Genomic DNA, 26,272 nt, shown 5'->3' on the forward strand with positions numbered 1-26,272 from the left:
AGCCAACCACCAACCAATTAAACAAGCATCAACAGAACAATAACTACATAGGGGGCTCTGAATATGACTCAACTAAGCACTTATCATATTCATTGTAACATCACCAGTTGACAGACTGCCACGGGGGAAATATGCCCGCAATACAACATGTCACTCAGAAATACACTAAGCTAATGTGATGTCTGTTGTCGACTAGCCTACTGCAGCTGGGAACGCTCAAGGTGGTTGCTTATCTAGGATCAGATTACTTCACCTCAGCCCTAAATTTAACCAAAGGGGAAGAAAACATATCTGCCACTGAGCCTGTGACTATAGCCTACCTGTTCTTCTGGCGTAGAGCTTCACGAAACAAAAATTAATTGAAGGGGATTGATTTATGGGATAAATGTTTGTTGCTTAGCCTACATCACATTAGAAGTAAATATAAAAACGATATATTTGTCTATTTCCCATTCACTGACTGCTTCGCTGAGTTGGTTCTCTGGTGTTCTCTTTCGTCTTTGACCAATTTTACGTCAGTTCGCGACGCTGATGCTGCCGCCTGTCGTATTCAAGATGTCTTCCAAACGATAGGCTTATGGCTTAGCTTGTTTTTAGATCGTTTATTTTATTTACATTTTTGGTTAATTTTGCGTATTAGATGGAGAACGGTGGCTTATCATGAAACTCCGGACTCAGTATGACAGGTACTTAAAGCCTTTTTGCTTGCATTGCTAATGAAATGACATACCGTTAGCCTAGCTAGCTGATAGAGAATATTTGTCACTTGAAGTCTAACGAACAATATACAGTTAGCTATAGTAACTGCCATTAATCTCATCAGTGTCAACAGCCTCTATTTGCCAAAGAGCTGTCAGTGTCAATTGTAATGTTGATCAGACAGCTTGTCACAAAGTTATGTTTCGCTAGCTAAGTGCTACCAAACGTTAGCTAATTGTCTCTACTTATGTAAACAAAAGAGAAAACAGTTGTTAGACTGGTACAAAAGTGGGTATTGATATAACGTTACTGGTGATAACACAGCCCTGAATCTTTGACTGTAATTTAGCCAGCCCAAGTAACATTAGCTAGACTGCGTTACAATGGTTTAACGTTATTAAGCTGTCAATAACAACCTGTAGCTAGCTAGTAGGGGAGTAACCTAGTAGTATGTGACCGGTAGATCTGCACAATAGTCGGTTGAACGCGGTGAGCAACCTACATTGTCCGAACATCCGAAAGTGATGGTGGAAAATTATGTTTTTAGACAGATATTTTTGCATTTTTTGGGATCGGCTTGCCATTAAATCTAGTTAATTAAGATCTAGTTAAATCTACTTAATTAAGTATGCTTTGTAGCCTGAATGGAGGATGCTTTATGTACGAGCTGGTGCACTGGGGACACCAGTGTATTACCGGGACAGCACATAAATTCGAGATGATAGTGCAGATCTATCTGCCACAAGCAGCTGTCTAGCTAGTAGGGGAGAGTGGGTTACGTTTAGCGATTTTTGTTTTTACATTCAGCATCACTCCATCACAGGGAATATACTGTAGTATTATTTCTAACAACGATATCTACATATATTTCAGGATGTTGTGTATCCCTGGAAATAATCAGAATTAATGTAAACATTACAGTTTTGAGAACATATCCTGTTCAAAAAACTTACCCCAAACACAATTAATCACAATCGCTTTTTTTGTCTTTTAATAATTTTAAGCATCTTTTAACACAGGCTTAACACCTAACGAACACTTTGTACTTTTTTTAACACTTTTACCATAGGTCAGGCCCTGTTGTTACCTGATATCCCAGCAATAATGTCTTGCATTACACCCGGGAAGAAAACACTTCAATTGTTCAACTTGCCCAATGGGCACTGGCTCAACATACCCCAAGGCAAACATTTGACTATCTTAGCCCACACAGCTACAATGATGCACTTTCGTGCTAGGTTTATGACCTCATATGAAAGCTTATAGAGACTCAAAAAGGTTTATAGAACAATCTTACAATTCTGTACTTTGGTTTAGATACAAGCATCATGAAACTACTAACACAATATGTTAATTTGACTTGGTGAAAATCTGTTTTTTGGACCTCACTTGCTTACCACTTTTTCCATGTGGTTACTTCCTTCAGACTCCATGAAATGATGACATCTTCCTAAATATTTGGTTAAATTATTAATTTAGTCTATTGTTTCCTAAAAACAATGTTGTCTCAACTAACCCCACTCTCTCCTAGGCCTAGCTAACTTAGCAAGATTGTTAGCTAGCACCTGCACGTTATAACTAGGCTATATCCTCTGTCTCTCCTCTTTACCTCAAACAATTTATTTGTTGAAGGAGTGATTCCAGAAGAACGTTGAAATCGAGGGAATCACCAACTGTGATGCAACCTAACTCCAGCGAGGTAGGTGCCCATCAGGCAGGAAATGGCTTGTCCCTGACTATACAGCCAGAGCTACTGACCAGGACACCAGCAGGGGCTACCGGGGGCTCTGTCATCTCAGAGGCCAGTGATGAAGTCCGGGTACCTATTCTCTCCAGTGGGCCCGGGGAGCCCAGTGGAGGAGGAGGAGGGGCATCATCCCGTAGGTCCAGAGCCAGTTCCAGAACCAGTTCCCACTCCCATTCACATGGTGGGGGACACCAGCACTCTCACAGTGAGCCCAGTGAGACAGACCCAGCTGATGCTGATCTGGAGTCAGGGGAGCCCAGCACCTCGTTCTCAGAACTGCGCTACCTCTTCCGCTGGGTTCAGAAGAGTCTTCCTTTCATAATCATCCTCGGTGCTAAACTAGTCATCCAGCATGCCCTAGGTAAGTTTCAGGTAATTATAACATATACAGTCAGGAACAATTTTCTATTTATCTAGTAAGGTTATCTGACATCTCTTCCATGACTTTGTTGCAGGTCTAGCTGTTGGAGTTGGCTTGTTTACAACTTTTCTTTATGCGAATAAGAACATTCAAACTCAAGTCTTTCTTCAGGTAAGTCACTAATGGAAGAAAATATATAGTACCAGTCAAAGGTTTGGACACACCTACACATTCAAGGGTTTTTCTTTGTTTTTACTATTTTCTGCATTGTAGAATAATAGTTAAGACATCAAAACTATGAAATAACACATTTGGAATAATGTAGTAACCCAAAAAGTGTTAAACAAATCAAAATATATTTTATATTTGAGGTTCTTCAAAGTAGCCACCCTTTGCCTAGTCTTGGCATTTTCTCAACCAGCTTCATGAGAAATTATTTTCCAACAGTCTTGAAGGACGGCAGGTAGCCTAGTGGTTAGAGAGTTGGTCTAGTAACCGGAAGGTTGCAAGATCAAATCCCCGAGCTGACAAGGTACAAATCAGTTGTTCTTTCCCTGTTCCTAGGCCACCATTGAAAAGAAGAAGATAGATAAATAAAGGTTAAAAATAAGGAAGTTCCCACATATGCTGAGCGCTTGTTTGCTGCTTTTCCTTCACTCTGCGGCCCAACTCATCCTGAACTATTTCAATTGAGTTGAGGTCGGGTGATTGTGGAGGACAGGTCATCTGATGCAGCACTCCCATCACTTTCCTTCTTGGTCAAATAGCCCTTAGACAACCTGGAGGTGTTTGTTGAAAAACAAATAATAGTCCCACTAAGCTCAAACCAGATGGGATGACGTATCGCTGCATAATGCTGTGGTAGCCATGCTGGTTAAGTGTGTCTTGAATTCTAAATAAATCACGACAGTGTCACCAGCAAAGCACCATCATACCACCTCCTCCATGCTTCACGGTAGGAACCACACATGCGGAGATCATCCGTTCACCTACTCTGCCCCTCACAAAGACGCGGCGGTTGGAACCAAAAATCAAACATTTTGATTCATCAGACCAAAGGACATATTTCCACTGGTCTAATGTCCATTGCTTGTGTTTCTTGCCCCAAACAAGTCTCTTCTTATTTGTGTGCTTTAGTAGTGGTTTCTTTGCAGCAATACGACCATGAAGGCCTGATTCACACAGTCTCTTCTGAACAGTTGGTGTTGAGATGTGTCTGTTACTTGAACTCTGTGAAGCATTTATTTGGGCTGCAATATCTGAGGCTGTTAAGTGAACTTATCCTCTGCAGCAGAGGTAACTCTGGGTCTTCCTTTCCTGTGGCGGTCCTCATGAGAGCCAGTTTCATCATAGCGCTTGATGGTTTTTGCGACTGCACTTGAAGAAACTTTCAAAGTTCTTGAAATGTTTCTGATTGACTGACCTTCATGTCTTAAAGAAATGATGGACTGTTTTTTCTCTTTGCTTATTTGAGCTTTTCTTGCCATAATATGGACTTGGTCTTTTACCAAATAGGGCTATCTTCTGTATACCAACCCTACCTTGGCACAACACAACTGTTTGGCATCAACACATTCAGAAGGAAAGAAATTCCACAAATTAACTTTTAACAAGGCACACCTGTTAATTGAAATTCATTCCAGGTGACTACCTCATGAAGCTGGTTGAGAGAATGCCAAGAGTGTGCAAAGCTGTCATCAAGGTAAAGGGTGGCTACTTTGAAGAATCTCAAATATAAAATATATTTTGATTTGTTTAACACTTGCTTTGGTTACTATGTGATTCCATATATGTTATTTAATTGTTTTGATGTCTTCACTATTATTCTACAATGTAGAAAATAGTACAAATAATGAAAAACCCTTGAATGAGTAGGTGTGTCCAAACTTTTGACTGGTTCTGTATATTCTCAATTTATACATCCATTGCATTAATTTATACTCAATCCTCAGTCTGAATCTGATAGTCTTCAGTGTATTTCTCCTCAGGATCGTCGGTCAAAAATAGAGTGCGTATGGCTGCTCCTCTTCCTGGCGTCCTCCACACTTCTGCTTTACTACACATTTCTCGCTGAGTCACTTTACTATTGGTAAGTTTCCCCTTACTTCACATGCTCACAGCAGACCAGAATAGAATCAAAATAATTATACGCAATATGTGGAAATTTGCCTTTGCTTCACAGCGTGGTATGATTAATACACAAAACTGACAAACATTAAAAACATCAGGACTGGGAGCATAATCTGTAATCCACATCCTCTCATCCATCTTTCCCTCTCTCTTTCTCAGCCTAATTTTCCTGAGCCCAGCTGTTGAACCCCTGGGTTTCTGGGAGGTCCTATGGGCGGTGGGTGTCACCAACTTTATGCTCAAGTTCTTCTTCATGGGGTTCAAGTGCCTTATCCTACTCCTACCATCTAACCTGGTGACATTCAGAGCCCAGGTAAGCAAGGAATGATGCTCTCTCTCCCTCTCCAAGTTTTTGATAAGGCCCAGTCGGGCTCGTTGGCTAAAAATTTACTGGCCTGAACAGAATTTCTAGTGTCCTGGACATGGTGAAGTTAAAATCAGGGCCTAAAACCAACGTTTAGTCCACCAGCCACTGTGGCAGGTAGATTTTTAAAAATCTAGCGTCGTCCGAGTTAGTGGAGGGTTTGGCCAATCTAGCCACTCATACAGTATTTTTTTTTTTTACTTGCCAAAATATTTTTCTGCAATAATTACAAAAAAACAAGAAAAGAAACAGATGGACATGCTTTGTAGTGATGTAGTAAATTGCTAAAAAATCTTTTAACCAAAATATCACAGATAAAAATGTCCTCCTCTCCCTTTAAGAGCAGGAGGTTACTGTGGCAATGAGGGAATTCAAGCAAACCATCAGTGACAGTGTGCAGATAGATGTGTCTTCGCTAGCAGTTGAGGCAAACTCAAACATTAAAAAACAACCTAGTTAGTGTAAATGGCCAAGAAACACACAAGGACAAAGTCTCACTTTAGTAGACTTTCAAGGAAATTAGACCATATCAGGGACGTCACTAGACATTCAGAACATCCGGGGCTCAGCCCTGAAGACCTGGGGCTGAATCGCTAGCAGTGAACATTTTGCAGAAACATAACGCTATGTTGCATATCTCGCTGCTTTCTTCCATGCTCTTTGCTCTCCTGATGCCAAATAATTAACACTTTTAATATTAATTCAATGGAATATGGTGTCAATAATATATTTTTTTAAATCTATTAGCAAGTACAAAATACAAGTGCATGACTATATCGTAATTTTCCATGAAGACAAAATTGTTGAAAAAAGTATATAATTTTGTTGCAATGTTTTCATAAACCATGTCCAATATTTGATTGGCAATAACAAAAAAGCCTCATGTTGATGTTGGTCACATTACTGCTAACTAATGTGAGCTAGTCATGCTGTGCGCACTGTGCAGTTCCAAAATAATAACGCAGGCACCAAATAAACTTGAAAATCATGATTTTATCATATTTGTGGTAATAAATCTCAGATTCAAGGTCAATTAGCTACAGGACAATATTTATACAAAAAACAAATAGACCCCCTGCAACACCCCTGTAGTAATAACACTTAACAATTTTACAGACAAAATGAGAAAAAAATATCCAGATAATCACATTGTAGGATTTTTAATGAATTTATTTGCAAATTATGGTGGAAAATAAGTATTTGGTCAATAACTAAAGTTTATCTCAATACTTTGTTATATACCCTTTGTTGGCAGAGGTCAATGACAGAGGTCTAACGTTTTCTGTAAGTCTTCACAAGGTTTTCACACACTGTTGCTGGTATTTTGGCCCATTCCTCCATGCAGATCTCCTCTAGAGCAGTGATGTTGGTGAAGTTAATTTTTTTTTTTTTTTTTTTTTTTTTTTTTTAAATAACACTGAACTCTATCTGAGAAGTAGTTGGTGAACCAGGCGAGGCAGTCATTTGAGAAACCGAGTCTGCCGATAAGAATGTGGTGATTGACAGAGTCTCAATCCTTGGCCAGGTCGATGAAGATGGCTGCACAGTATTGTCTCTTATCGATGGCGGTTATGATATCGTTTAGGACTTTGAGCGTGGCTGACGTGCACCCATTACCAGCTCGGAAACCAGATTGCATAGCGGAGAAGGTACGTTGGGATTAGAAATGGTCAGTGATCTGTTTTGTTAACTTGGCTTTCGAAGACTTTAGAAAGGCAAGGCAGGATAGAAATAGGTATGTAACAGTTTGGGTCTAGAGTGTCTCCCCTTTAGAAGAGGGGGATGACTGCGGCAGCTTTCCAATCTTTGGGGATCTCAGACGATACGAAAGAGAGGTTGAACAGGCTAGTAATAGGGGTTGCAACAATTGCAGCGGATAATTTTAGAGAGGGTCCAGATTGTATAGCCCAGCTGATTTGTAAGGGGTCCAGATTTTGCAGCTCTTTCAGAACATCAGCTATTGGTTACTGACTTCCCTGAAAAGTTGCATATCGCGGGGGCTATTCGATGCTAATGCAGTACGCCACAGGATGTTTTTGTGGTGGTCAAGGGCAGTCAAGTCTGGAGAGAACCAAGGGCTATATCTGTTCTTAGTTTTTTTTTTTTTTATAATAATGGGGCATGCTTTTTTCAGATTGTGAGGAAAGCACGTTTAAAGAACAACCAGGCATCCTCTACTGATGGGATGAGGTCAATATCCTTCCAGGATAACTGGGCCAGGTCGATTAGAAAGGCCTGCTCGCTGAAGTGTTTTAGGGAGCGTTTGACAGTGATGAGGGGTGGTCGTTTGACAATGGACAGATTACGGACGCAGGCAATGAGGCAGTGATCACTGAGATCCTGGTTGAAGACAGCAGAGGTGCATTTAGAGGGCAGGTTGGTCAGGATAATATCTATGAGGGTGCCCGTGTTTACGGATTTAGGATGGTACCTGGTAGGTTCCTTGATTATTTGTGTGAGATTGAGGGCATCTAGCTTAGATTGTAGGACAGCTGGGGTGTTAAGCATATCCCAGTTTAGGTCACCTAACAGTACGAACTCTGAAGATAAATGGGGGGCAATCAATTCACATATGGTGTCCAAGGCACAGCTGGGAGCTGAGAGGGGTCTATAACAAGCGGCAACCGTGAGAGACTTGTTTCTAGAAAGGTGGATTTTTAAAAGTAGAAACTCGAACTGTTTGGGCACAGACCTGGATAGTATGACAGAACTCTGCAGACTATCTCTGCAGTAGATTGCAACTCCGCTTTTTGGGAGTTCTATCTTGGCGGAAAATGTTGTAGTTGGGGATGGAAATGTTTGAAATTTTGTTGGCCTTCCTAAGCCAGGATTCAGACACGGCTAGGACATCAGGGTTGGCGGAGTGTGCTAAAGCAGTGAATAAAACAAACTTAGGGAAGAGGCTTCTGATGTTAACATGCATGAAACCAAAGCTTTTACGGTTACAGAAGTCAACAAATGATAGTGCCTGGGGAATAGGTGTGGTACTGGGGTCTACAGGGCCTGGGTTAAACTCTACATCACCAGAGGAATAGAGGAGGAGTAGGATAAGGTTACGGCTAAAGGCTATAAGAACTGGTCGTCTAGTGCGTTGGGAACAGAGAATAAAAGGAGCAGATTTCTGGGCGTGGCAGAATAGATTCAGGGCATAATGTACAGACAAGGCTATGATAGAATGTGAGTACATTGGAGTAGGTGTTGAGTGACGATGAGAGAGGTTTCGTCTCTGGAGGCACCAGTTAAGCCAGGTGAGGTCTCCGCATGTGTGGGGGGTGGGACAAAAGAGCTAGTTGAGCGGGACTGAGGGCTCTACAGTGAAATAAAACAATAAGAACTAGCCGAGACAGCAGTAGACAAGGCATATTGACATTAGAGAGAGACATAAAGAAATCACAGGTGTTGATCGGGAGAGCTAAGACAACAACGGGTAAATGGCGATGAATGGGCAGAGCGGGTAAGTTAGATACATACAGGACCTGAGTTCGAGGCTGGAGCCGACAGATAAACAAAATGAGGTACCGTGTTATTGAAACAGTCCAGGGGGCATCAACTGTGTAGCCGAGCGATCATAGGGTCCAATGAGCAGCAATAGGTGAGTCAGGGAGACATTCGGTAGGCACTACTACGCTAGGTGAGCGGGAGACACGGCGTTCAGAAAGCTAGCAGGCCGGGGCTAGCAAATGGGTCTTCGGCAACATCGCAACGGAAAAGCCTGTTGAGTCCACATCGGGTGGTTACGTCAGCAGACCAGTCGTGATGGATCGGCGGGGCTCCGTGTCGACAATAAAGGGTCCAGGCCAGTTGGAAAAGAGGTATTGTAGCCCTAGAATTAGCTGGTATATGGGCCTAGTTCGAGGCTAGCTCAAGGCTAACTGGTGCTTGCTTTGGGCCAGAAGCGTTAGCTAACAGTATCCACTCGGTTGTAGCTAGCTAGCTGCGATGATTCTGTGTAATGATCCAGAGCGGCAGGAATCTGGTGATGTGGTAGAGAGAAGCAGTCCGATATGCTCTGGCTTGATATCGCGCTGTGCAGACTGGCAGGTATTGTCCGAGCTAAAGCTGGCTGGTGTCCGAGCTAAAGGTGAAGACCGGTAGCCGTGGCTAACAAAGACTAGTTGCTAGTTAGCTGGCTAGCTCCTGATGGAGGTTCTTGACAGTTTTCTAAAGAAAGATAATCTATCTGAAGAAGAGGAGTCTGTGTTCAGGTCTTTACAACTAGAATTAGAACAGACTTACACGGATCTGGCAAAGGGCGCCTTTGTAAGGTCAAGAGCAAAATGGATTGAAGAGGGGGGAAAAAACACTAGTTCATTTTTGCACTTGAAAAGAGAAACTACAGAAGAAAATCTATAACTGCACTCAACATTAACAATGTTTTATGCAAAGGTCCCATTACAATATCATAATTTGTCGATTCCTTTTATGAAAATCTTTACAGCTCTCAATTTCAGGAAGATGGTTGTGAAAGTTACATTTGCCACATTCAGAATTGTGTCCCTGTAATTGAGGATGATTTCCACTCAGTTTGCGATTCACCTGTTCATCCGCCAATTCCTGGACAGTCTGTGGTGCAACGTGGCATTGGTGGATGGAGCGAGACATGATGTCCCAGATGTGCTCAATTGGATTCAGGTCTGGGGAACGGGCGGGCCAGTCCATAGCATCAATGCCTTCCTCTTGCAGGAACTGGTGACACACTCCAGCCACATGCGGTCTAGCATTGTCTTGCATTAGGAGGAACCCAGGGCCAACCGCACCAGCATATGGTCTCACAAGGGGTCTGAGTATCTCATCTCGGTACCTAATGGCAGTCAGGCTACCTCTGGCGAGCACATGGAGGGCTGCTCTCCTCCTGCTCCTCCTTGCACAAAGGCGGAGGTAGCGGTCCTGCTGCTGGGTTGTTGCCCTCCTACGGCCTCCTCCACGTCTCATGATGTACTGGCCTGTCTCCTGGTAGCGCCTCCATGCTCTGGACACTACGCTGACAGACACAGGAAACCTTCTTGCCACAGCTCGCATTGATGTTCCATCCTGGATGAGCTGCACTACCTGAGCCACTTGTGTGGGTTGTAGACTCCGTCTCATGCTACCACTAGAGTGAAAGCACCGCCAGCATTGGGGCGGCAGGGTAGCCTAGTGGTTAGAGTGTTGGACTAGTAACCGGAAGGTTGTGAGTTCAAACCCCCGAGCTGACAAGGTACAAATCTGTCGTTCTGCCCCTGAACAGGCAGTTAACCCACTGTTCCCAGGCCGTCATTGAAAATAAGAATTTGTTCTTAACTGACTTGCCTGGTTAAATAAAGGTTAAATAAAAAATAAAAAAAAATAAAAAAAAATTTGAAAAGTGACCAAAACATCAGCCAGGAAGCATAGGAACTGAGAAGTGGTCTGTGGTCACCACCTGCAGAATCACTCCTTTATTGGGGGTGTCTTGCTAATTGCCTATAATTTCCACCTGTTGTCTATTCCATTTGCACAACAGCATGTGAAATTTATTGTCAATCAGTGTTGCTTCCTAAGTGGACAGTTTGATTTCACAGAAGTGTGATTGACTTGGAGTTACATTGTGTTGTTTAAGTGTTCCCTTTAATTTTTTGAGCAGTGTATAAGACAAATTCTTCATTCACAAAACCAACTTACACCAAGAGGAAAGTTTTTCTGGAACATGCTTATTCCTGACATTGTCTGGAAAAATGCATGGTTAAGACCTTACAAATACTGTATACCAAACAAAGTTAAGGAAGTGCACTTCAACATTTTGCATAAGATATATCCATGTAATTCTATGATTTCCAAATTTGTGGCTATTGATGATATCTGCGTTTTCTGTGAAAAAGAAGGTGAGAATCTGTCTCACTTGTTCTTTGAATGTAAATTTCTGTCCGAATTTTGGGAAAAGCTTGCTTAAGTACTTATTTACCATTATGAACACTGCCTATAATTTTAACATGAAATATATAATATGTTACTATTGCAATGATAACAAAACCACTGAAATTATTGTTAATTTTTTCTGATTGAATTTAATTATCTTATTAAAACACTAACCCTAGTGAATAACAAAAATAATAACATCTTCATGAATTATTATAATAAGATATTTTCAGAGTAAATATAATTGCACCTAAATTGTTTCTTTTTTGTATTTTATTTTTATTGATATTTTTTCTATGTTTGAGCATTGTTAATACCTGTGTTTGGTTTGCTAGACATGTTGGATGTACAGTGCCTTTCGAAAGTATTCGGCCCCCTTGAACTTTGCGACCTTTTGCCACATTTCAGGCTTCAAACATAAAGATATAAAACTGTATTTTTTTTGTGAAGAATCAACAACAAGTGGGACACAATCATGAAGTGGAATGACATTTATTGGATATTTCAAACTTTTTTAACAAATCAAAAACTGAAAAATTGGGCGTGCAAAATTATACAGCCCCCTTAAGTTAATACTTTGTAATGCCACCTTTTGCTGCGATTACAGCTGTAAGTCGCTTGGGGTATGTCTCTATCAGTTTTGCACATCGAGAGACTGAATTTTTTCCCATTCCTCCTTGCAAAACAGCTCGAGCTCAGTGAGGTTGGATGGAGAGCATTTGTGAACAGCAGTTTTCAGTTCTTTCCACAGATTCTCGATTGGATTCAGGTCTGGACTTTGACTTGGCCATTCTAACACCTGGATATGTTTATTTTTGAACCATTCCATTGTAGATTTTGCTTTATGTTTTGGATCATTGTCTTGTTGGAAGACAAATCTCCGTCCCAGTCTCAGGTCTTTTGCAGACTCCATCAGGTTTTCTTCCAGAATGGTCCTGTATTTGGCTCCATCCATCTTCCCATCAATTTTAACCATCTTCCCTGTCCCTGCTGAAGAAAAGCAGGCCCAAACCATGATGCTGCCACCACCATGTTTGACAGTGTGTTCAGGGTGATGAGCTGTGTTGCTTTTACGCCAAACATTACGTTTTGCATTGTTGCCAAAAAGTTCAATTTTGGTTTCATCTGACCAGAGCACTTTCTTCCACATGTTTGGTGTGTCTCCCAGGTGGCTTGTGGCAAACTTTAAACAACACTTTTTATGGATATCTTTAAGAAATGGCTTTCTTCTTGCCACTCTTCCATAAAGGCCAGATTTGTGCAATATACGACTGATTGTTGTCCTATGGACAGAGTCTCCCACCTCAGCTGTAGATCTCTGCAGTTCATCCAGAGTGATCATGGGCCTCTTGGCTGCATCTCTGATCAGTCTTCTCCTTGTATGAGCTGAAAGTTTAGAGGGACGGCCAGGTCTTGGTAGATTTGCAGTGGTCTGATACTCCTTCCATTTCAATATTATCGCTTGCACAGTGCTCCTTGGGATGTTTAAAGCTTGGGAAATCTTTTGTATCCAAATCCGGCTTTAAACTTCTTCACACCAGTATCTCGGTGTTGTGCGGGTGAGTGAGGACCCAAAAGCGGTTTAACAACAACAGAGTCTTTTAATGTAAACACAGGGAAGACATAGATCCTCTTCAGATGTAGATAATGGAAAAATAGGCAACCCGCAGAGAGGGCGACAAATGAAACAAAAAGTCCTGATAATTACAAAAGAGCCCCCTTCTTAGCAGCAGAGGAGAATAGCTGGGTTAGCGGCGACAGGCTGCAGGTCTCTCTGGGTAGGCGCGGGTCGTAGAGGAACAGTGGTACCTGATCTCACGTAGCATCAGATGAACTGGACACAGTACAAACGACAAGACAGTTAGCTGAGTACAGGATGCACTTGCCAGGCGGATTCCGACAGGACGGGACAGGACAAGGGTGAAGCAAACGAGACGATAGTTTGTTTCTGGCATGAGAAACACAAACGAGAATCTGACAAAGAAAGAAGCAGGAACAGAGAGAGAAATAGAGACCTAATCAGAGGGAAAAAGGGAACAGGTGGGAAGAGGGTGAACGAGGTAGTTAGAGGAGATGAGGAACAGCTGGAGGAGGAGAGAAAGAGAAGGTAACCTAATACGACCAGCAGAGGGAGACAGAGTGAAGAGAAAGAACAGGAACAAGACATAACATGACAAGACATGACAGTACCCCCAACTCAACGAGCGCCCCCTGGCGCACTCGAGGAGGAAACCTGGCGGCAACGGAGGAAATCATCGATCAGCGAACGGTCCAGCACGTCCCGAGAGGGAACCCAACTCCTTTCCTCAGGACCGTACCCCTCCCAATCCACTAGGAACTGATGACCACGGCCCCGAGGACGCATGTCCAAAATCTTACGGACCCTGTAGATCGGTGCGCCTTCGACAAGGATGGGGGGGGGGGGAAGGACGAGCGGGGGCGCGAAGAACGGGTTTAACACAAGAGACATGGAAGACCGGGTGGACGCGACGAAGATATCGCGGGAGAAGAAGTCGCACCGCGACAGGATTAATGATCTGAGCAATACGGAACGGACCAATGAACCGCGGGGTCAACTTGCGAGAAGCTGTCTTAAGGGGAAGGTTTTGAGTGGAGAGCCATACTCTCTGACCGCGACAATATCTAGGACTCTTAGTTCTACGCTTATTAGCGGCTCTCACAGTCTGCGCCCTATAACGGCAAAGTGCAGACCTGACCCCCTTCCAGGTGCGCTCACAACGTTGGACAAAAGCCTGAGCGGAGGGGACGCAGGACTCGGCGAGCTGAGACGAGAACAGCGGAGGTTGGTACCCGAGGCTACTCTGAAAAGGAGATAGACCGGTCGCAGACGAAGGAAGCGAGTTGTGGGCGTATTCTGCCCAGGGGAGCTGTTCTGACCAAGACGCAGGGTTACGAAAAGAAAGGCTGCGTAAGATGCGACCAACAGTCTGATTGGCCCGTTCGGCTTGACCGTTAGACTGAGGGTGGAAGCCGGACGAGAGACTGACGGAAGCCCCAATCAAACGGCAAAACTCCCTCCAAAATTGAGACGTGAACTGCGGGCCCCTGTCCGAAACGACGTCTGACGGAAGGCCATGAATTCTGAAAACATTCTCGATGATGATTTGTGCCGTTTCTTTAGCAGAAGGGAGCTTAGCGAGGGGAATAAAATGAGCCGCCTTAGAGAACCTATCGACAACCGTAAGAATAACTGTCTTCCCCGCTGACGAAGGCAGTCCGGTGATAAAATCTAAGGCGATGTGAGACCACGGTCGAGAGGGAATGGGAAGCGGTCTGAGACAGCCGGCAGGAGGGGAGTTCCCGGACTTAGTCTGCGCGCAGACCGAACAAGCAGCCACGAAACGACGCGTGTCACGTTCCCGAGTGGGCCACCAAAAACGCTGACGAATGGAAGCAAGCGTACCCCGAATGCCGGGGTGGCCGGCTAACTTGGCAGAGTGAGCCCACTGAAGAACGGCCAGACGAGTAGGAACGGGAACGAAAAGAAGGTTCCTAGGGCAAGCGCGCGGCGACGGAGTGTGAGTGAGTGCTCGCTTTACCTGCCTCTCAATTCCCCAGACAGTCAACCCGACAACACGCCCCTCAGGGAGAATCCCCTCGGGGTCGGTGGAGACTACTGAAGAACTGAAGAGACGAGATAAAGCATCAGGCTTGGTGTTCTTAGAGCCCGGTCGATAAGAAATTACGAACTCGAAACGAGCGAAAAACAGAGCCCAACGAGCCTGACGCGCATTAAGTCGTTTGGCAGAACGGATGTACTCAAGGTTCCTATGGTCAGTCCAAACGACAAAAGGAACGGTCGCCCCCTCCAACCACTGTCGCCATTCGCCTAGGGCTAAGCGGATGGCGAGCAGTTCGCGGTTTCCCACATCATAGTTACGTTCCCACGGCGACAGGCGATGAGAAAAGTATGTGCAAGGGTGGACCTTGTTGTCAGAGAGGGAGCGCTGAGAAAGAATGGCTCCCACGCCCACCTCTGACGCGTCAACCTCGACAACGAACTGTCTAGAGATGTCAGGTGTAACAAGGATAGGTGCGGATGTAAAACGATTCTTGAGAAGATCAAAAGCTCCCTGGGCGGAAACGGACCACTTAAAGCACGTCTTGACAGAAGTAAGGGCTGTGAGGGGAGCTGCCACCTGACTGAAATTACGGATGAAACGACGATAGAAATTCGCGAAGCCGAGAAAGCGCTGCAGCTCGACGCGTGATTTAGGAACGGGCCAATTAATGACAGCTTGGACCTTAGCGGGATCCATCTTAATGCCTTCAGCGGAAATAACAGAACCGAGAAATGTGACGGAGGAGGCATGAAAAGTGCACTTCTCAGCCTTCACATAAAGACAATTCTCTAAAAGGCGCTGGAGGACGCGTCGAACGTGCTGAACATGAATCTGGAGTGACGGTGAAAAAATCAGGATATCGTCAATGTAAACGAAAACAAAGATGTTCAGCATGTCTCTCAGGACGTCATTTACTAATGCCTGAAAGACAGCTGGAGCGTTTACGAGGCCGAAAGGAAGAACCCGGTATTCAAAGTGCCCTAACGGAGTGTTAAACACCGTTTTCCACTCGTCCCCCTCCCTGATGCGCACGAGATGGTAAGCGTTACGAAGGTCCAACTTAGTGAAAAACCTGGCTCCCTGCAGGATCTCGAAGGCTGAAGACATAAGAGGGAGCGGATAACGATTCTTAACTGTTATGTCATTCAGCCCTCGATAATCTATGCAGGGGCGCAGGGACCCGTCTTTCTTCTGAACAAAAAAAACCCCCGCTCCGGCGGGAGAGGAGGAGGGGACTATGGTACCGGCGTCGAGAGCTACAGACAAATAATCTTCGAGAGCCTTACGTTCGGGAGCCGACAGAGAGTATAGTCTACCCCGGGGGGGAGTGGTTCCCGGAAGGAGATCAATACTACAATCATACGACCGGTGCGGAGGAAGAGAGGTGGCCCTGGACCGGCTGAACACCGTGCGCAGATCGTGATATTCCTCCGGCACCCCCGTCAAATCACCAGGCTCCTCCTGTGAAGAAGAGACAGAGGAAACAGGAGGGATAGCAGACATTAAACATTTCACATGACAAGAGACGTTCCAGGAGAGGATAGAATTACTAGACCAATTAATAGAAGGATTATGACGAACTAGCCAGGGATGGCCCAAAACAACAGGTGTAAAAGGTGAACGAAAAATTAAAAAATAAATGGTTTCGCTATGATTACCAGAGACAGTGAGGGTTAAAGGTAGCGTTTCACGCTGAATCCTGGGGAGAGAACTACCATCCAAAGCGAACAAGGCCGTGGGATCCCTTAACTGTCTGAGAGGAATGTCATGTTCCCGAGCCCAGGTCTCGTCCATAAAACAGCCCTCCGCCCCAGAGTCTATCAAGGCACTGCAGGAAGCTGACGAACCGGTCCAGCGGAGATGGACCAAAAAGGTAGTGCAGGATCTTGAAGGAGAGACCAGAGTTGTAGCGCTCACCAGTAGCCCTCCTCTTACTGATGAGCTCTGGCTTTTACTGGGCATGAAGTGACAAAATGACCAGCGGAACCGCAATAGAGACAGAGGCGGTTGGTGATTCTCCGTTCCTTCTCCTTAGCCGAGATGCGGATACCCCCCAGCTGCATAGGCTCAGAACCCGAGATGGTAGTGATGCGGAGAGGGGGGCAACGGAGAACGCGAGCTCCTTTCCACGAGCTCGGCGACGAAGATCAAACCGTCGCTTTATGCGAATAGCGAGTTCAATCAAGGAATCCACGCTGGAAGGAACCTCCCGGGAGAGAATCTCATCCTTAACCTCCGCACGGAAACCCTCCAGAAAACGGGCGAGCAAAGCCGGCTCGTTCCAGTCACTGGAGGCAGCAAGAGTGCAAAACTCAATAGAGTAATCTGTTATGGATCGATTACCTTGACATAGGGAAGACAGGGACCTGGAAGCTTCTTCCCCAAAACCAGAACGGTCAAAAACCCGTATCATCTCCTCCTTAAAGTCCTGATACTGGTTAGTACACTCAGCCTTCGCCTCCCAGATTGCCGTGCCCCACTCACGAGCCCGTCCAGTAAGGAGAGATATGACGTAGGCGATACGAGCTGTGCTCCTGGAGTAAGTGTTGGGCTGGAGAGAAAACACAACATCACACTGAGTGAGGAACGAGCGGCATTCAGTGGGCTCCCCAGAGTAACACGGCGAGTTATTGATTCTGGGCTCCGGAGATTCGGAAGCCCTGGAAGTGGCCGGTGGATCGAGGCGGAGATGGTGAATCGGTCTTGTGAGGTCGGAGACTTGGGCGGCCAGGGTCTCAACGGCATGTCGAGCAGCAGACAATTCCTCCTCGTGTCTGCCTAGCATCGCTCCCTGGATCTCGACGGCTGAGTGGAAAGGATCCGGAGTCGCTGGGTCCATCTTGGTTCAGATTCTTCTGTTGTGCGGGTGAGTGAGGACCCAAAAGCGGTTTAACAACAACAGAGTCTTTTAATGTAAACACAGGGAAGACATAGATCCTCTTCAGATGTAGATAATGGAAAAATAGGCAACCCGCAGAGAGGGCGACAAATGAAACAAAAAGTCCTTCTGATAATTACAAAAAGAGCCCCCTTCTTAGCAGCAGAGGAGAATAGCTGGGTTAGCGGCGACAGGCTGCAGGTCTCTCTGGGTAGGCGCAGGTCGTAAAGGAACAGTGGTACCTGATCTCACGTAGCATCAGATGAACTGGACACAGTACAAACGACAAGACAGTTAGCTGAGTACAGGATGCACTTGCCAGGCGGATTCCGACAGGACGGGACAGGACAAGGGTGAAGCAAACGAGACGATAGTTTGTTTCTGGCATGAGAAACACAAACGAGAATCTGACAAAGAAAGAAGCAGGAACAGAGAGAAATAGAGACCTAATCAGAGGGAAAAAGGGAACAGGTGGGAAGAGGGTGAACGAGGTAGTTAGAGGAGATGAGGAACAGCTGGAGGAGGAGAGAAAGAGAAGGTAACCTAATACGACCAGCAGAGGGAGACAGAGTGAAGAGAAAGAACAGGAACAAGACATAACATGACGAGACATGACACTCGGACCTGCCTGGTGTGTTCCTTGTTCTTCATGATGCTCTCTGCGCTTTTAACGGACCTCTGAGACTATCACAGTGCAGGTGCATTTATACGGAGACTTGATTACACACAGGTGGATTGTATTTATCATCATTAGTCATTTAGGTCAACATTGGATCATTCAGAGATCCTCACTGAACTTCTGGAGAGAGTTTGCTGCTCTGAAAGTAAAGGGGCTGAATAATTTTGCTCGCCCAATTTTTCAGTTTTTGATTTCTTAAAAAAGTTTGAAATATCCAATAAATGTCGTTCCACTTCATGATTGTGTCCCACTTGTTGTTGATTCTTCACAAAAAAATACAGTTTTATATCTTTATGTTTGAAGCCTGAAATGTGGCAAAAGGTCGCAAAGTTCAAGGGGGCCGAATACTTTCTCAAGGCACTGTAAGTTCATTTTTGTATTATGAATAAAATACATTTATTTAAAAAATATATATATAATAATAATAATTTAAATTAAAAAAAAAAAGGGTTCCAGTTAATTAAGGAATAAAAATAGAATATTAGTACCACATTGGGTGAGGCAGGTTGCAGGAAAGTATATTTAGTTCGTAGATAGATAGAAAGTGAGATTAAAATATATTTAAAAAAACAACTATTTACACGGGATAAGGCACGGGATAAGACAAAGACAAAAACACGTCCGGCTGCTACGCCATCTTGGAATGATAGATTGGCAGGCTTTCTCTTTGTATTCAGCTAGTAAAAGGCTACATTTGGTTATTTTATTTAGAAATCTTTGTAATATAATCTAGCAATGTCATTAATCTAGCAAAGTCATTACTCTATTCTTTAGAATTACATTAACTGCATTCACTTTTGTTTCTAAAGTATGTCATTTTGGGCAGATTTTTGTTTTAAATAGATATTGCGCTGGTTCAATTATGTATTTAAACCCTGGAATGCTGATGCTATGTATTGGCCATTGAGAGGCTTTGAAGTCGACCATATTGGCACTCCCCAATAGGAGCAGTTCTCCATAGGAATGAATGGAATTCTACATTATTTCAATTAAATATTTCAAGGAGAAAATGACTTATTTGTAGTTGTTGTAGTGGGGATAGTAACATTAGCCATCTCAAAAAAATTATGCTTTAAGGAAAACTATGCAATATACTTTTTTATTTTTATGTTTAGCTCACAAAAGTATGCATTAAGGTATCTGTAATAAAATAAATGTGGCAAAAATGAATGTAGAAAATAATACATGAATGTACAGTCGTATGAAAAAGTTTGGGCACCCCTCTGAGGCTGCATAATAATTTACTCTGTCGTCACAGAAAATGATCACAGTGGCATGCCATTCATTTTCTAATAAAAGATTTTTAGTGTAGCAATATTAAGTTGTATGAAATTAAATGAGATGTGAAAAATAGGCTATGCAAAAATGTGGGCACCCTTGTCATTCTGTTGATTTGAATACCTGTAACTACTTAGCACTGATTAATTGGAACACACAATTGATTTGGTGAGCTCATTAAGACTTGAACTTCATAGACAAGTGTATCCAATCATGAGAAAAGGTATTTAAGGTGGCCAATTGCAAGTTGTTCTCTTTGACTCTCCTCTGAAGAGTGGCAACATGGGGGCCTCAAAACAACTCTCAAATTACCTGAAAACAAAGATTGTTCAACATTATGGTTTAGAGGAAGGCTACAAAAAAGCTATCAGTGTCCACTGCGAGGAACATAGTGAGGAAATGGAAGACCACAGGCACAGTTCTTGTTAAGGCCAGAAGTGGCAGGCCAAGTAAAATATCGGAGAGGCAAAGGCGAAGAATGGTGAGAACGGTCAAGAACAGTCCACAGACCACCTCCAAAGACCTACAACATCATCTTGCTGCAGATGGTGTCACTGCATCGTTTAACAATTCAGCGCACTTTGCACAAGGAGAAGCTGTATGGGAGAGTGATGCGGAAGAAGCCTTTTCTGCACACACGCCACAAACAGAGTCGCTTGAGGTATGCAAACGCACATTTGGACAAGCCAGCTTCATTTTGGAATAAGGTGCTGTGGACTGATGAAACAAAGATTGAGTTATCTGGTCATAACAAGGGACGTTATGCATGGCGGCAAAAGAACACAGCGTTCCAAGAAAAACACTTGCTACCCACAGTAGAATTTGGTGGGGGTTCCATCATGCTGTGGGGCTGTGTGGCCAGTGCCGGTACTGGGAATCTTGCTAAAGTTGAGGGTCGCATGGATTCCACTCAATATCAGCAGATTCTTGGGAATAATGTTGACGAATCAGTCACAAAGTTGAAGTTATGCCGGGGCTGGATATTTCAACAAGACAACGACCCAAAACACTGCTCAAAATTTACCCGGGCATTTATGCAGAGGAACAAGTACAATGTTCTGGAATGGCCATCCCAGTCCCCAGACCTGAATACCATTGAGAATCTGTGGGATGATTTGAAGCGGGCTGTCCATGCTCGGCAACCATCAAACCTAACTGAACTGGAGAAGTTTTGTAAGGAGGAATGGTCCAAAATACCTTCATCCAGAATCCAGACACTCAGAGGCTATGGGAAGCGTCTAGAGGCTGTATTTTTAGCAAAATGAGGCTCTACTAAATATTGATGTGATTTTTCTATTGGGGTGCCCAAATTTATGCACCTGTCTAATTTTGTTTTGATGCATATTGCACATTTTCTGTTAATCCAATAAACCTAATTTCACTACTAAAATATTACTGTGTCCATCACTTATTTGATATATCAAAATGAAATTGCTGATCCAAACACCCAATTATTTATAAATGGAAATCATGGAAATTGTCAGGGGTGCCCAAACTTTTTCATACGACTGTATATAGCTCAGGATTTCCGTAAACCAGTAATAGCCGGCTTTTGGACAATTTAAATACATGTCAAAATATAATTGGCACTAGTCAATTGCCGAAGAAAAAAAAAAAATCCTAATCCCATAAAGCTTTTTAGCCTATTCGTTGATGGAAATACCAGTTGATGTAAATACATTTGATCCATCATGGTTTGGTCTCCTGAGTGGCGCAGCGGTCTAAGGCACTGCATCTCAGAGCAAGGGCTGTCACTACTGGTTCGAATCCAGGCTGAATCACATCCGGCTGTGATTGGTAGTCCCATAGGGCGGTGCACAATTGTCCCAGTGTCGTCCAGATTTGGTTGGGGTAGATGTCATTGTAAATAATAATTTGTTCTTAACTGACATGCCTAGTTAAATAAAGGTTAAATACAATTTAAAAATGCTAATTGCTCTATGGGTTAATTTGCATAATTTTGTTAAATTAAATGTGTATATTCGTTATTTATCTCACGCACAGCATACAGATACAGAGCATTTAGGCAGAAAATCTGTCAGACAGCGCTTTTATAAGCCCAATCATTGCGCAACAATTCTAAATGCAATCGTGTGTTTAAAAATGTCTTTTTTTTCTCAACTGGTAATTGAAGCATACTTCCTATTCTCCATTCATATGCATATGTGCGTCACATACCACTTTGCAATGAGCTGGAGGCAGTATGCATTTTGAGGACATATAGCCCTTAATTGTTTGAAACAGGAACATTTTACTACATATTATGAGGCATGTTTTACCTTGCTTCAAAGTAGCCTAGGCAAAATCCGTCCATATCCGTGGAGGCAATTATTTTATAAAGACTTCCACATGCCATTGAAACCAGTAGCTTATTTATCTCATGTTCTATGGTTTTCAACTTTCTTTGATTGTCCGGTAGCCAAATGGACATTCACGCGTAGCCTACTGCCTTGTGCGCATTGCTGCGCTAATAATGTTAAGAAATAAAAGTTTATCAACATTTTAAGCTAAAGGTTCTGATCTGTTACATCAGACTCATTGCTTTAAAAAAAAATGTATATAGCCTAGGCCTACTGGTTGTATGAATTTTGGATCTATTGTCGCACAACTGTACAAGAGTCTGTTTGGGCTATTTATTTTTTGACAAGCTGACTAATAGAATAGGTCAACTTTTCTACTATGGGGGATAGTAGATTGACATAGGCTCATAGGCGGCGTGCCCATAAAGCTAGGGGAAGCTATGCTTTCCCTCAGTAAATTGAATTAAATTGCCAAAATGATATAGCCTAATTAGCTTACTCCTGTCAATACAGAAATAAATACAAATCATTCAAAAAATGCTACCAAATCATTATTTGGCCAGAGAGGATCATAAGCTTCCCCTAGCCTTAAAATAATATTTTTTATTTTTATTTTTTTAAATCACATTGCCTACAGTCGGAGGGAAAGGCTGCACACACTGCAAATACCAAATAGATGATTGTTGAGTTGCGACTGTCTGTGAAAAGAGGCCCAGCCAGGCATATCACAATATTTCAAAATTAAATTGTGGAAAAACATAGTTTGGAAAGAAAATTGCTATTGCTGTAAAGAGAAAACAATGAAAAGACTAATCTGTCTTTTAGTTATCAAAATTGGCAATTGAGCGAACAATAGTCTATCTTATTGGCACCAGAGGAGAGTATCGGTCATATCCCTAGTGAGTGCACACTGTACATATTCACTCTTTATCATTGTTGGGTCAATGCCACTTAAAAGTTAGTTTTTTGGACAGTAATTTACTAGTGATTTTGCTGTTCTTTACTCTTCTTTATTGTATACAGCATCCAAAATATGTTTTACAATGGTGGGGGAGTGCTACGATGGAGGTGAGGTGGCATCAAAACAGAGCCTAGTGTATATATAAATCAAGAATGCTAGGTGTTTATTTTTATTTTTTACATTTTCCTTTTGCAGACTATCAACAGTAGCCACTAGCCAGCCTATTGTTAGTATGTTCACCATTTAACTTTTGTGAATCAATTTCCCTTAAATGAATAAGCTCAGTGAGTGGATTGATGAGCGCTTCTTTTTACTCTGGACAGCTTGCGTGTGCTGTGTGAACGCGCCAATTTATGTACTGCTCCGTTGCTCGAGAAGTTGTGACTCGTGAGGAGCGCGGTTGAATGAACAGCCAATCATATTGTTCAAATACAAAAAGCCTGATTTTTGGTGTGGTCTTTCACCATTTTGGAGGGGATCAACAGCGGGAAAGCATTGATTCACTCATGACTCGCTGTCCCCAGGGGCGGTGGTACATGCTGATTGAAGAGGTGGGCCAGGTGTACCAGTCTGTAGCCCCCATCCCCCTCTGGTTCCGCTACCTGATCACCTACCAGGAGGTGGATGGCAACACTGGCCTCACCCTGGGAGTCCTGCTGGCTCTGGTCTACTTCATACTCAAGGTGGCTGACCTACAACTGTACCACATATCATGGATCAAATATGGATGCTTCAAAATGGCTAATTTAGTAGAGGAAATTCTTTGTTATTTACACCTTTTGTTTAAATGTACTAAACTCTTACTTTTTCAATTCAGCTTTTAGGATTGTATGGACAGTGGGGGTCTTTCCAGAAAACTGTGAGGCTATTTCTCAGTGGCGAGGTACAGTACTTTAAATAGATCAACATGTGAAAAATGTTCTTAGTGGTGGTATGTGGGTTGCCTGACAAGTGACTACTTGTCTTGAACATGCTGAAAAGCTTGTTCATGTATAGATCATGTCAGTATAATGTGGACCCTTGTAAGTAGTTTGGATCTGTGTTGTTTGTTGACTGTGTGGGATGGTAACATGTGTTGTTGTTCCTCCTCAGCACACGGGGGCAGCAGCCACCAGGAGCCAGTGCAGTGAGGCTGGGGACATCTGTCCTATCTGTCAGGCAGAATACAGGAACCCTCGAGCCCTCCTGTGTCAGGTAAGATACACCACCACATTAATAGAGAAAAAACATCGCAGACTTTTTTGAACTTGTACCTTTTTACTCTTTAACCAGTTACCAGGCACTAGAAACCTGATATCTGAGGCTACACACACATACAGTACTGCCTGTGTGTGCTTTATTGTAGCATGGTTTGATTGAGGATGCTTGTTTATTTTCTCTCTCTCAATAACAGCATATTTTCTGTGACGAGTGCATTGCTCTGTGGTTTAACCGGGAGAAGACGTGTCCACTCTGTCGCACGGCCATCACAGACAAGGTCCACAAGTGGAGGGACGGGGCCACCACACCTTACCTCCAGATCTACTGACCGAAAGAGATGATGGAAAGTGGAGAGCCTATGACTTATGGACACTGTTTGCGATGTGTGAATGACAGTTGTATTGACCGCAATACTCCACTCCTCATTGGCTTGTGAAGCTGATGACCATGCTGTTCCTCCATTCATTAAGGGCTGTGCCCACTACTTGCCAACGTCAGTAAGGTCACATAAAATGTGTGATTGGGATGCATTCAGCACCGTGGCATGTTACTGCAACTCCCTCTCCAACCATCTCTTTTCTACACAACTAACTGACTGACTGAAGTTGGTTCTCTCTCTGCATGGCCCCTTTTGCTGTTTTTAGTTGATTTGATTTTCAAACATGTATCTTTTCTTATCATGATCTGATTTAATCATGTTTTGTTTTGACGGCCAGCCTAGAAGAACAGAACAGACAGCCTCTGTCTTTATTAGACAGAGCTGTCAGGGAATAGCCTGATCCCAGATCAGTTTGTGCTGTTTTGCCAACTCCTACCTTTATTGTCAATGTCACGACAATGACCATAGAGGGCGGCAAGACAACACAAACAGATCTGGCACCAGGCTAGTCAGGGAATACCTGGAGGTTCCTTCTACCGGTAAATAGGGGTGGGGTAAGGGATATTTAAATGATAGTAGTATTTTAATCAGATGTATTATGTCACTCCCTTCAAAGTTAGAACAAATGTGGATCACACGTGTTATGTTTTGTGGTTGGTAGATACCCAGTCTTTCAAACACTTCTCTCTTTGAGTTGCAAAGGTTCCAACATGTTGCAAAGGGATTCCATTCTGTGTCTGAGAGGCAGTCTGGATAGACCGAGGTGGTTAAAGAACTAAATGTACTCTCCTCATTGGGAAGCAATTACAAACACAAAGGTTGATGATATTTAAAAGTTATTCATTTGGGGGGCTTCTTATTTTCAGATTAAGTCTGATATCTCTGCTTTTTAAGATTTGTTTTCCAGATGACAAATATGCAACACAACTGATTGTTGTGAGATTGGTTTGATCCATAAATTATTTTTCTAAAGTGATGATGATGGTTGCATTCTTCCACTCTGGTTTTTAAAAGGATGTATCTATTTTACTACCATATTTCATTATGTAGTGAAACCATTTCATGTTTTTCATCCATAAAGTCTTTCCATCAACAAATTAAATAAAATATGAAATGCTTTTTTATTATTTCCTACTAATAATTGGCCCTGAGCATTTACACTAATTATATAATACATTAACCTGTTTAAGCTTATGAACCAACTTTGTTTTTCAGTTATTTACATCCTATTTGTCTTTAGAATGAAGAGTGCAGAGGTCTTAGGGACACACAGAAAAGCATAAATCTATCCTCTTCCTACCATCCATTGGCTGTTCTTAGTATTAACTATTGTTCCATTTGGACTGTCATATAAGTGGACTGGAGGCATATAGTTGGGCGAGTCCATATCTATACAGGTGAAGGAGACCACAGTGAGTGTCAGCTAAGTTTGGATGTTCTCAAACACAACCATGTTTTCTAAGCTCTCAGAGGCACTGCAGTCAATGGCTGTTTGAGAGCATCAATACTGTGATGTATGATGGGAAAATTGTGACCGACTGTTCTACAAATAATATTGACTAGTTATTTGGGTGCAAGATGATTCGTAGTCAGGGATTTGCAGTCAGTCTCAACTCACCTCTAAAGTTGGCTGCAATGTCGAACGCGCCCAGTAACTTGGATCAGGGCAACCAAGGGCTCTATCAGAGGTTATGGACATACTGACAAGATACATGTCTCTAAGCAATAGCCGTGGGGAGTAGCGGTGCTGAGGGGGCTGCAGCACCAAATATTTTCACTGGACCGATATAGACCTCTGCAGCGCATTAATGGAGATGGTAAATGCTGCATATCCGTTT

General features: G+C 43.2%; 1 protein-coding gene across 1 annotated transcript; it reads left to right on the top strand.

Annotated features, from left to right (window-relative positions):
• Positions 1–467: 467 nt before the first annotated feature.
• rnft1 (ring finger protein, transmembrane 1) lies at positions 468–25,552 on the top strand. Its single transcript, XM_021623543.2, has 9 exons — positions 468–686; positions 2,332–2,807; positions 2,902–2,978; positions 4,796–4,896; positions 5,097–5,250; positions 23,380–23,538; positions 23,673–23,738; positions 23,948–24,049; positions 24,249–25,552. Exons 1-9 carry the CDS (start codon positions 661–663, stop codon positions 24,381–24,383), a joined length of 1,296 nt encoding a protein of 431 aa, XP_021479218.2. The 5' UTR covers positions 468–660; the 3' UTR covers positions 24,384–25,552.
• The last annotated feature ends 720 nt before the right edge of the window (positions 25,553–26,272 follow it).

Source organism: Oncorhynchus mykiss, chromosome 12 (genome assembly GCF_013265735.2).
Source record: "Oncorhynchus mykiss isolate Arlee chromosome 12, USDA_OmykA_1.1, whole genome shotgun sequence".
Taxonomy (NCBI): Eukaryota; Metazoa; Chordata; class Actinopteri; order Salmoniformes; family Salmonidae; genus Oncorhynchus; species Oncorhynchus mykiss.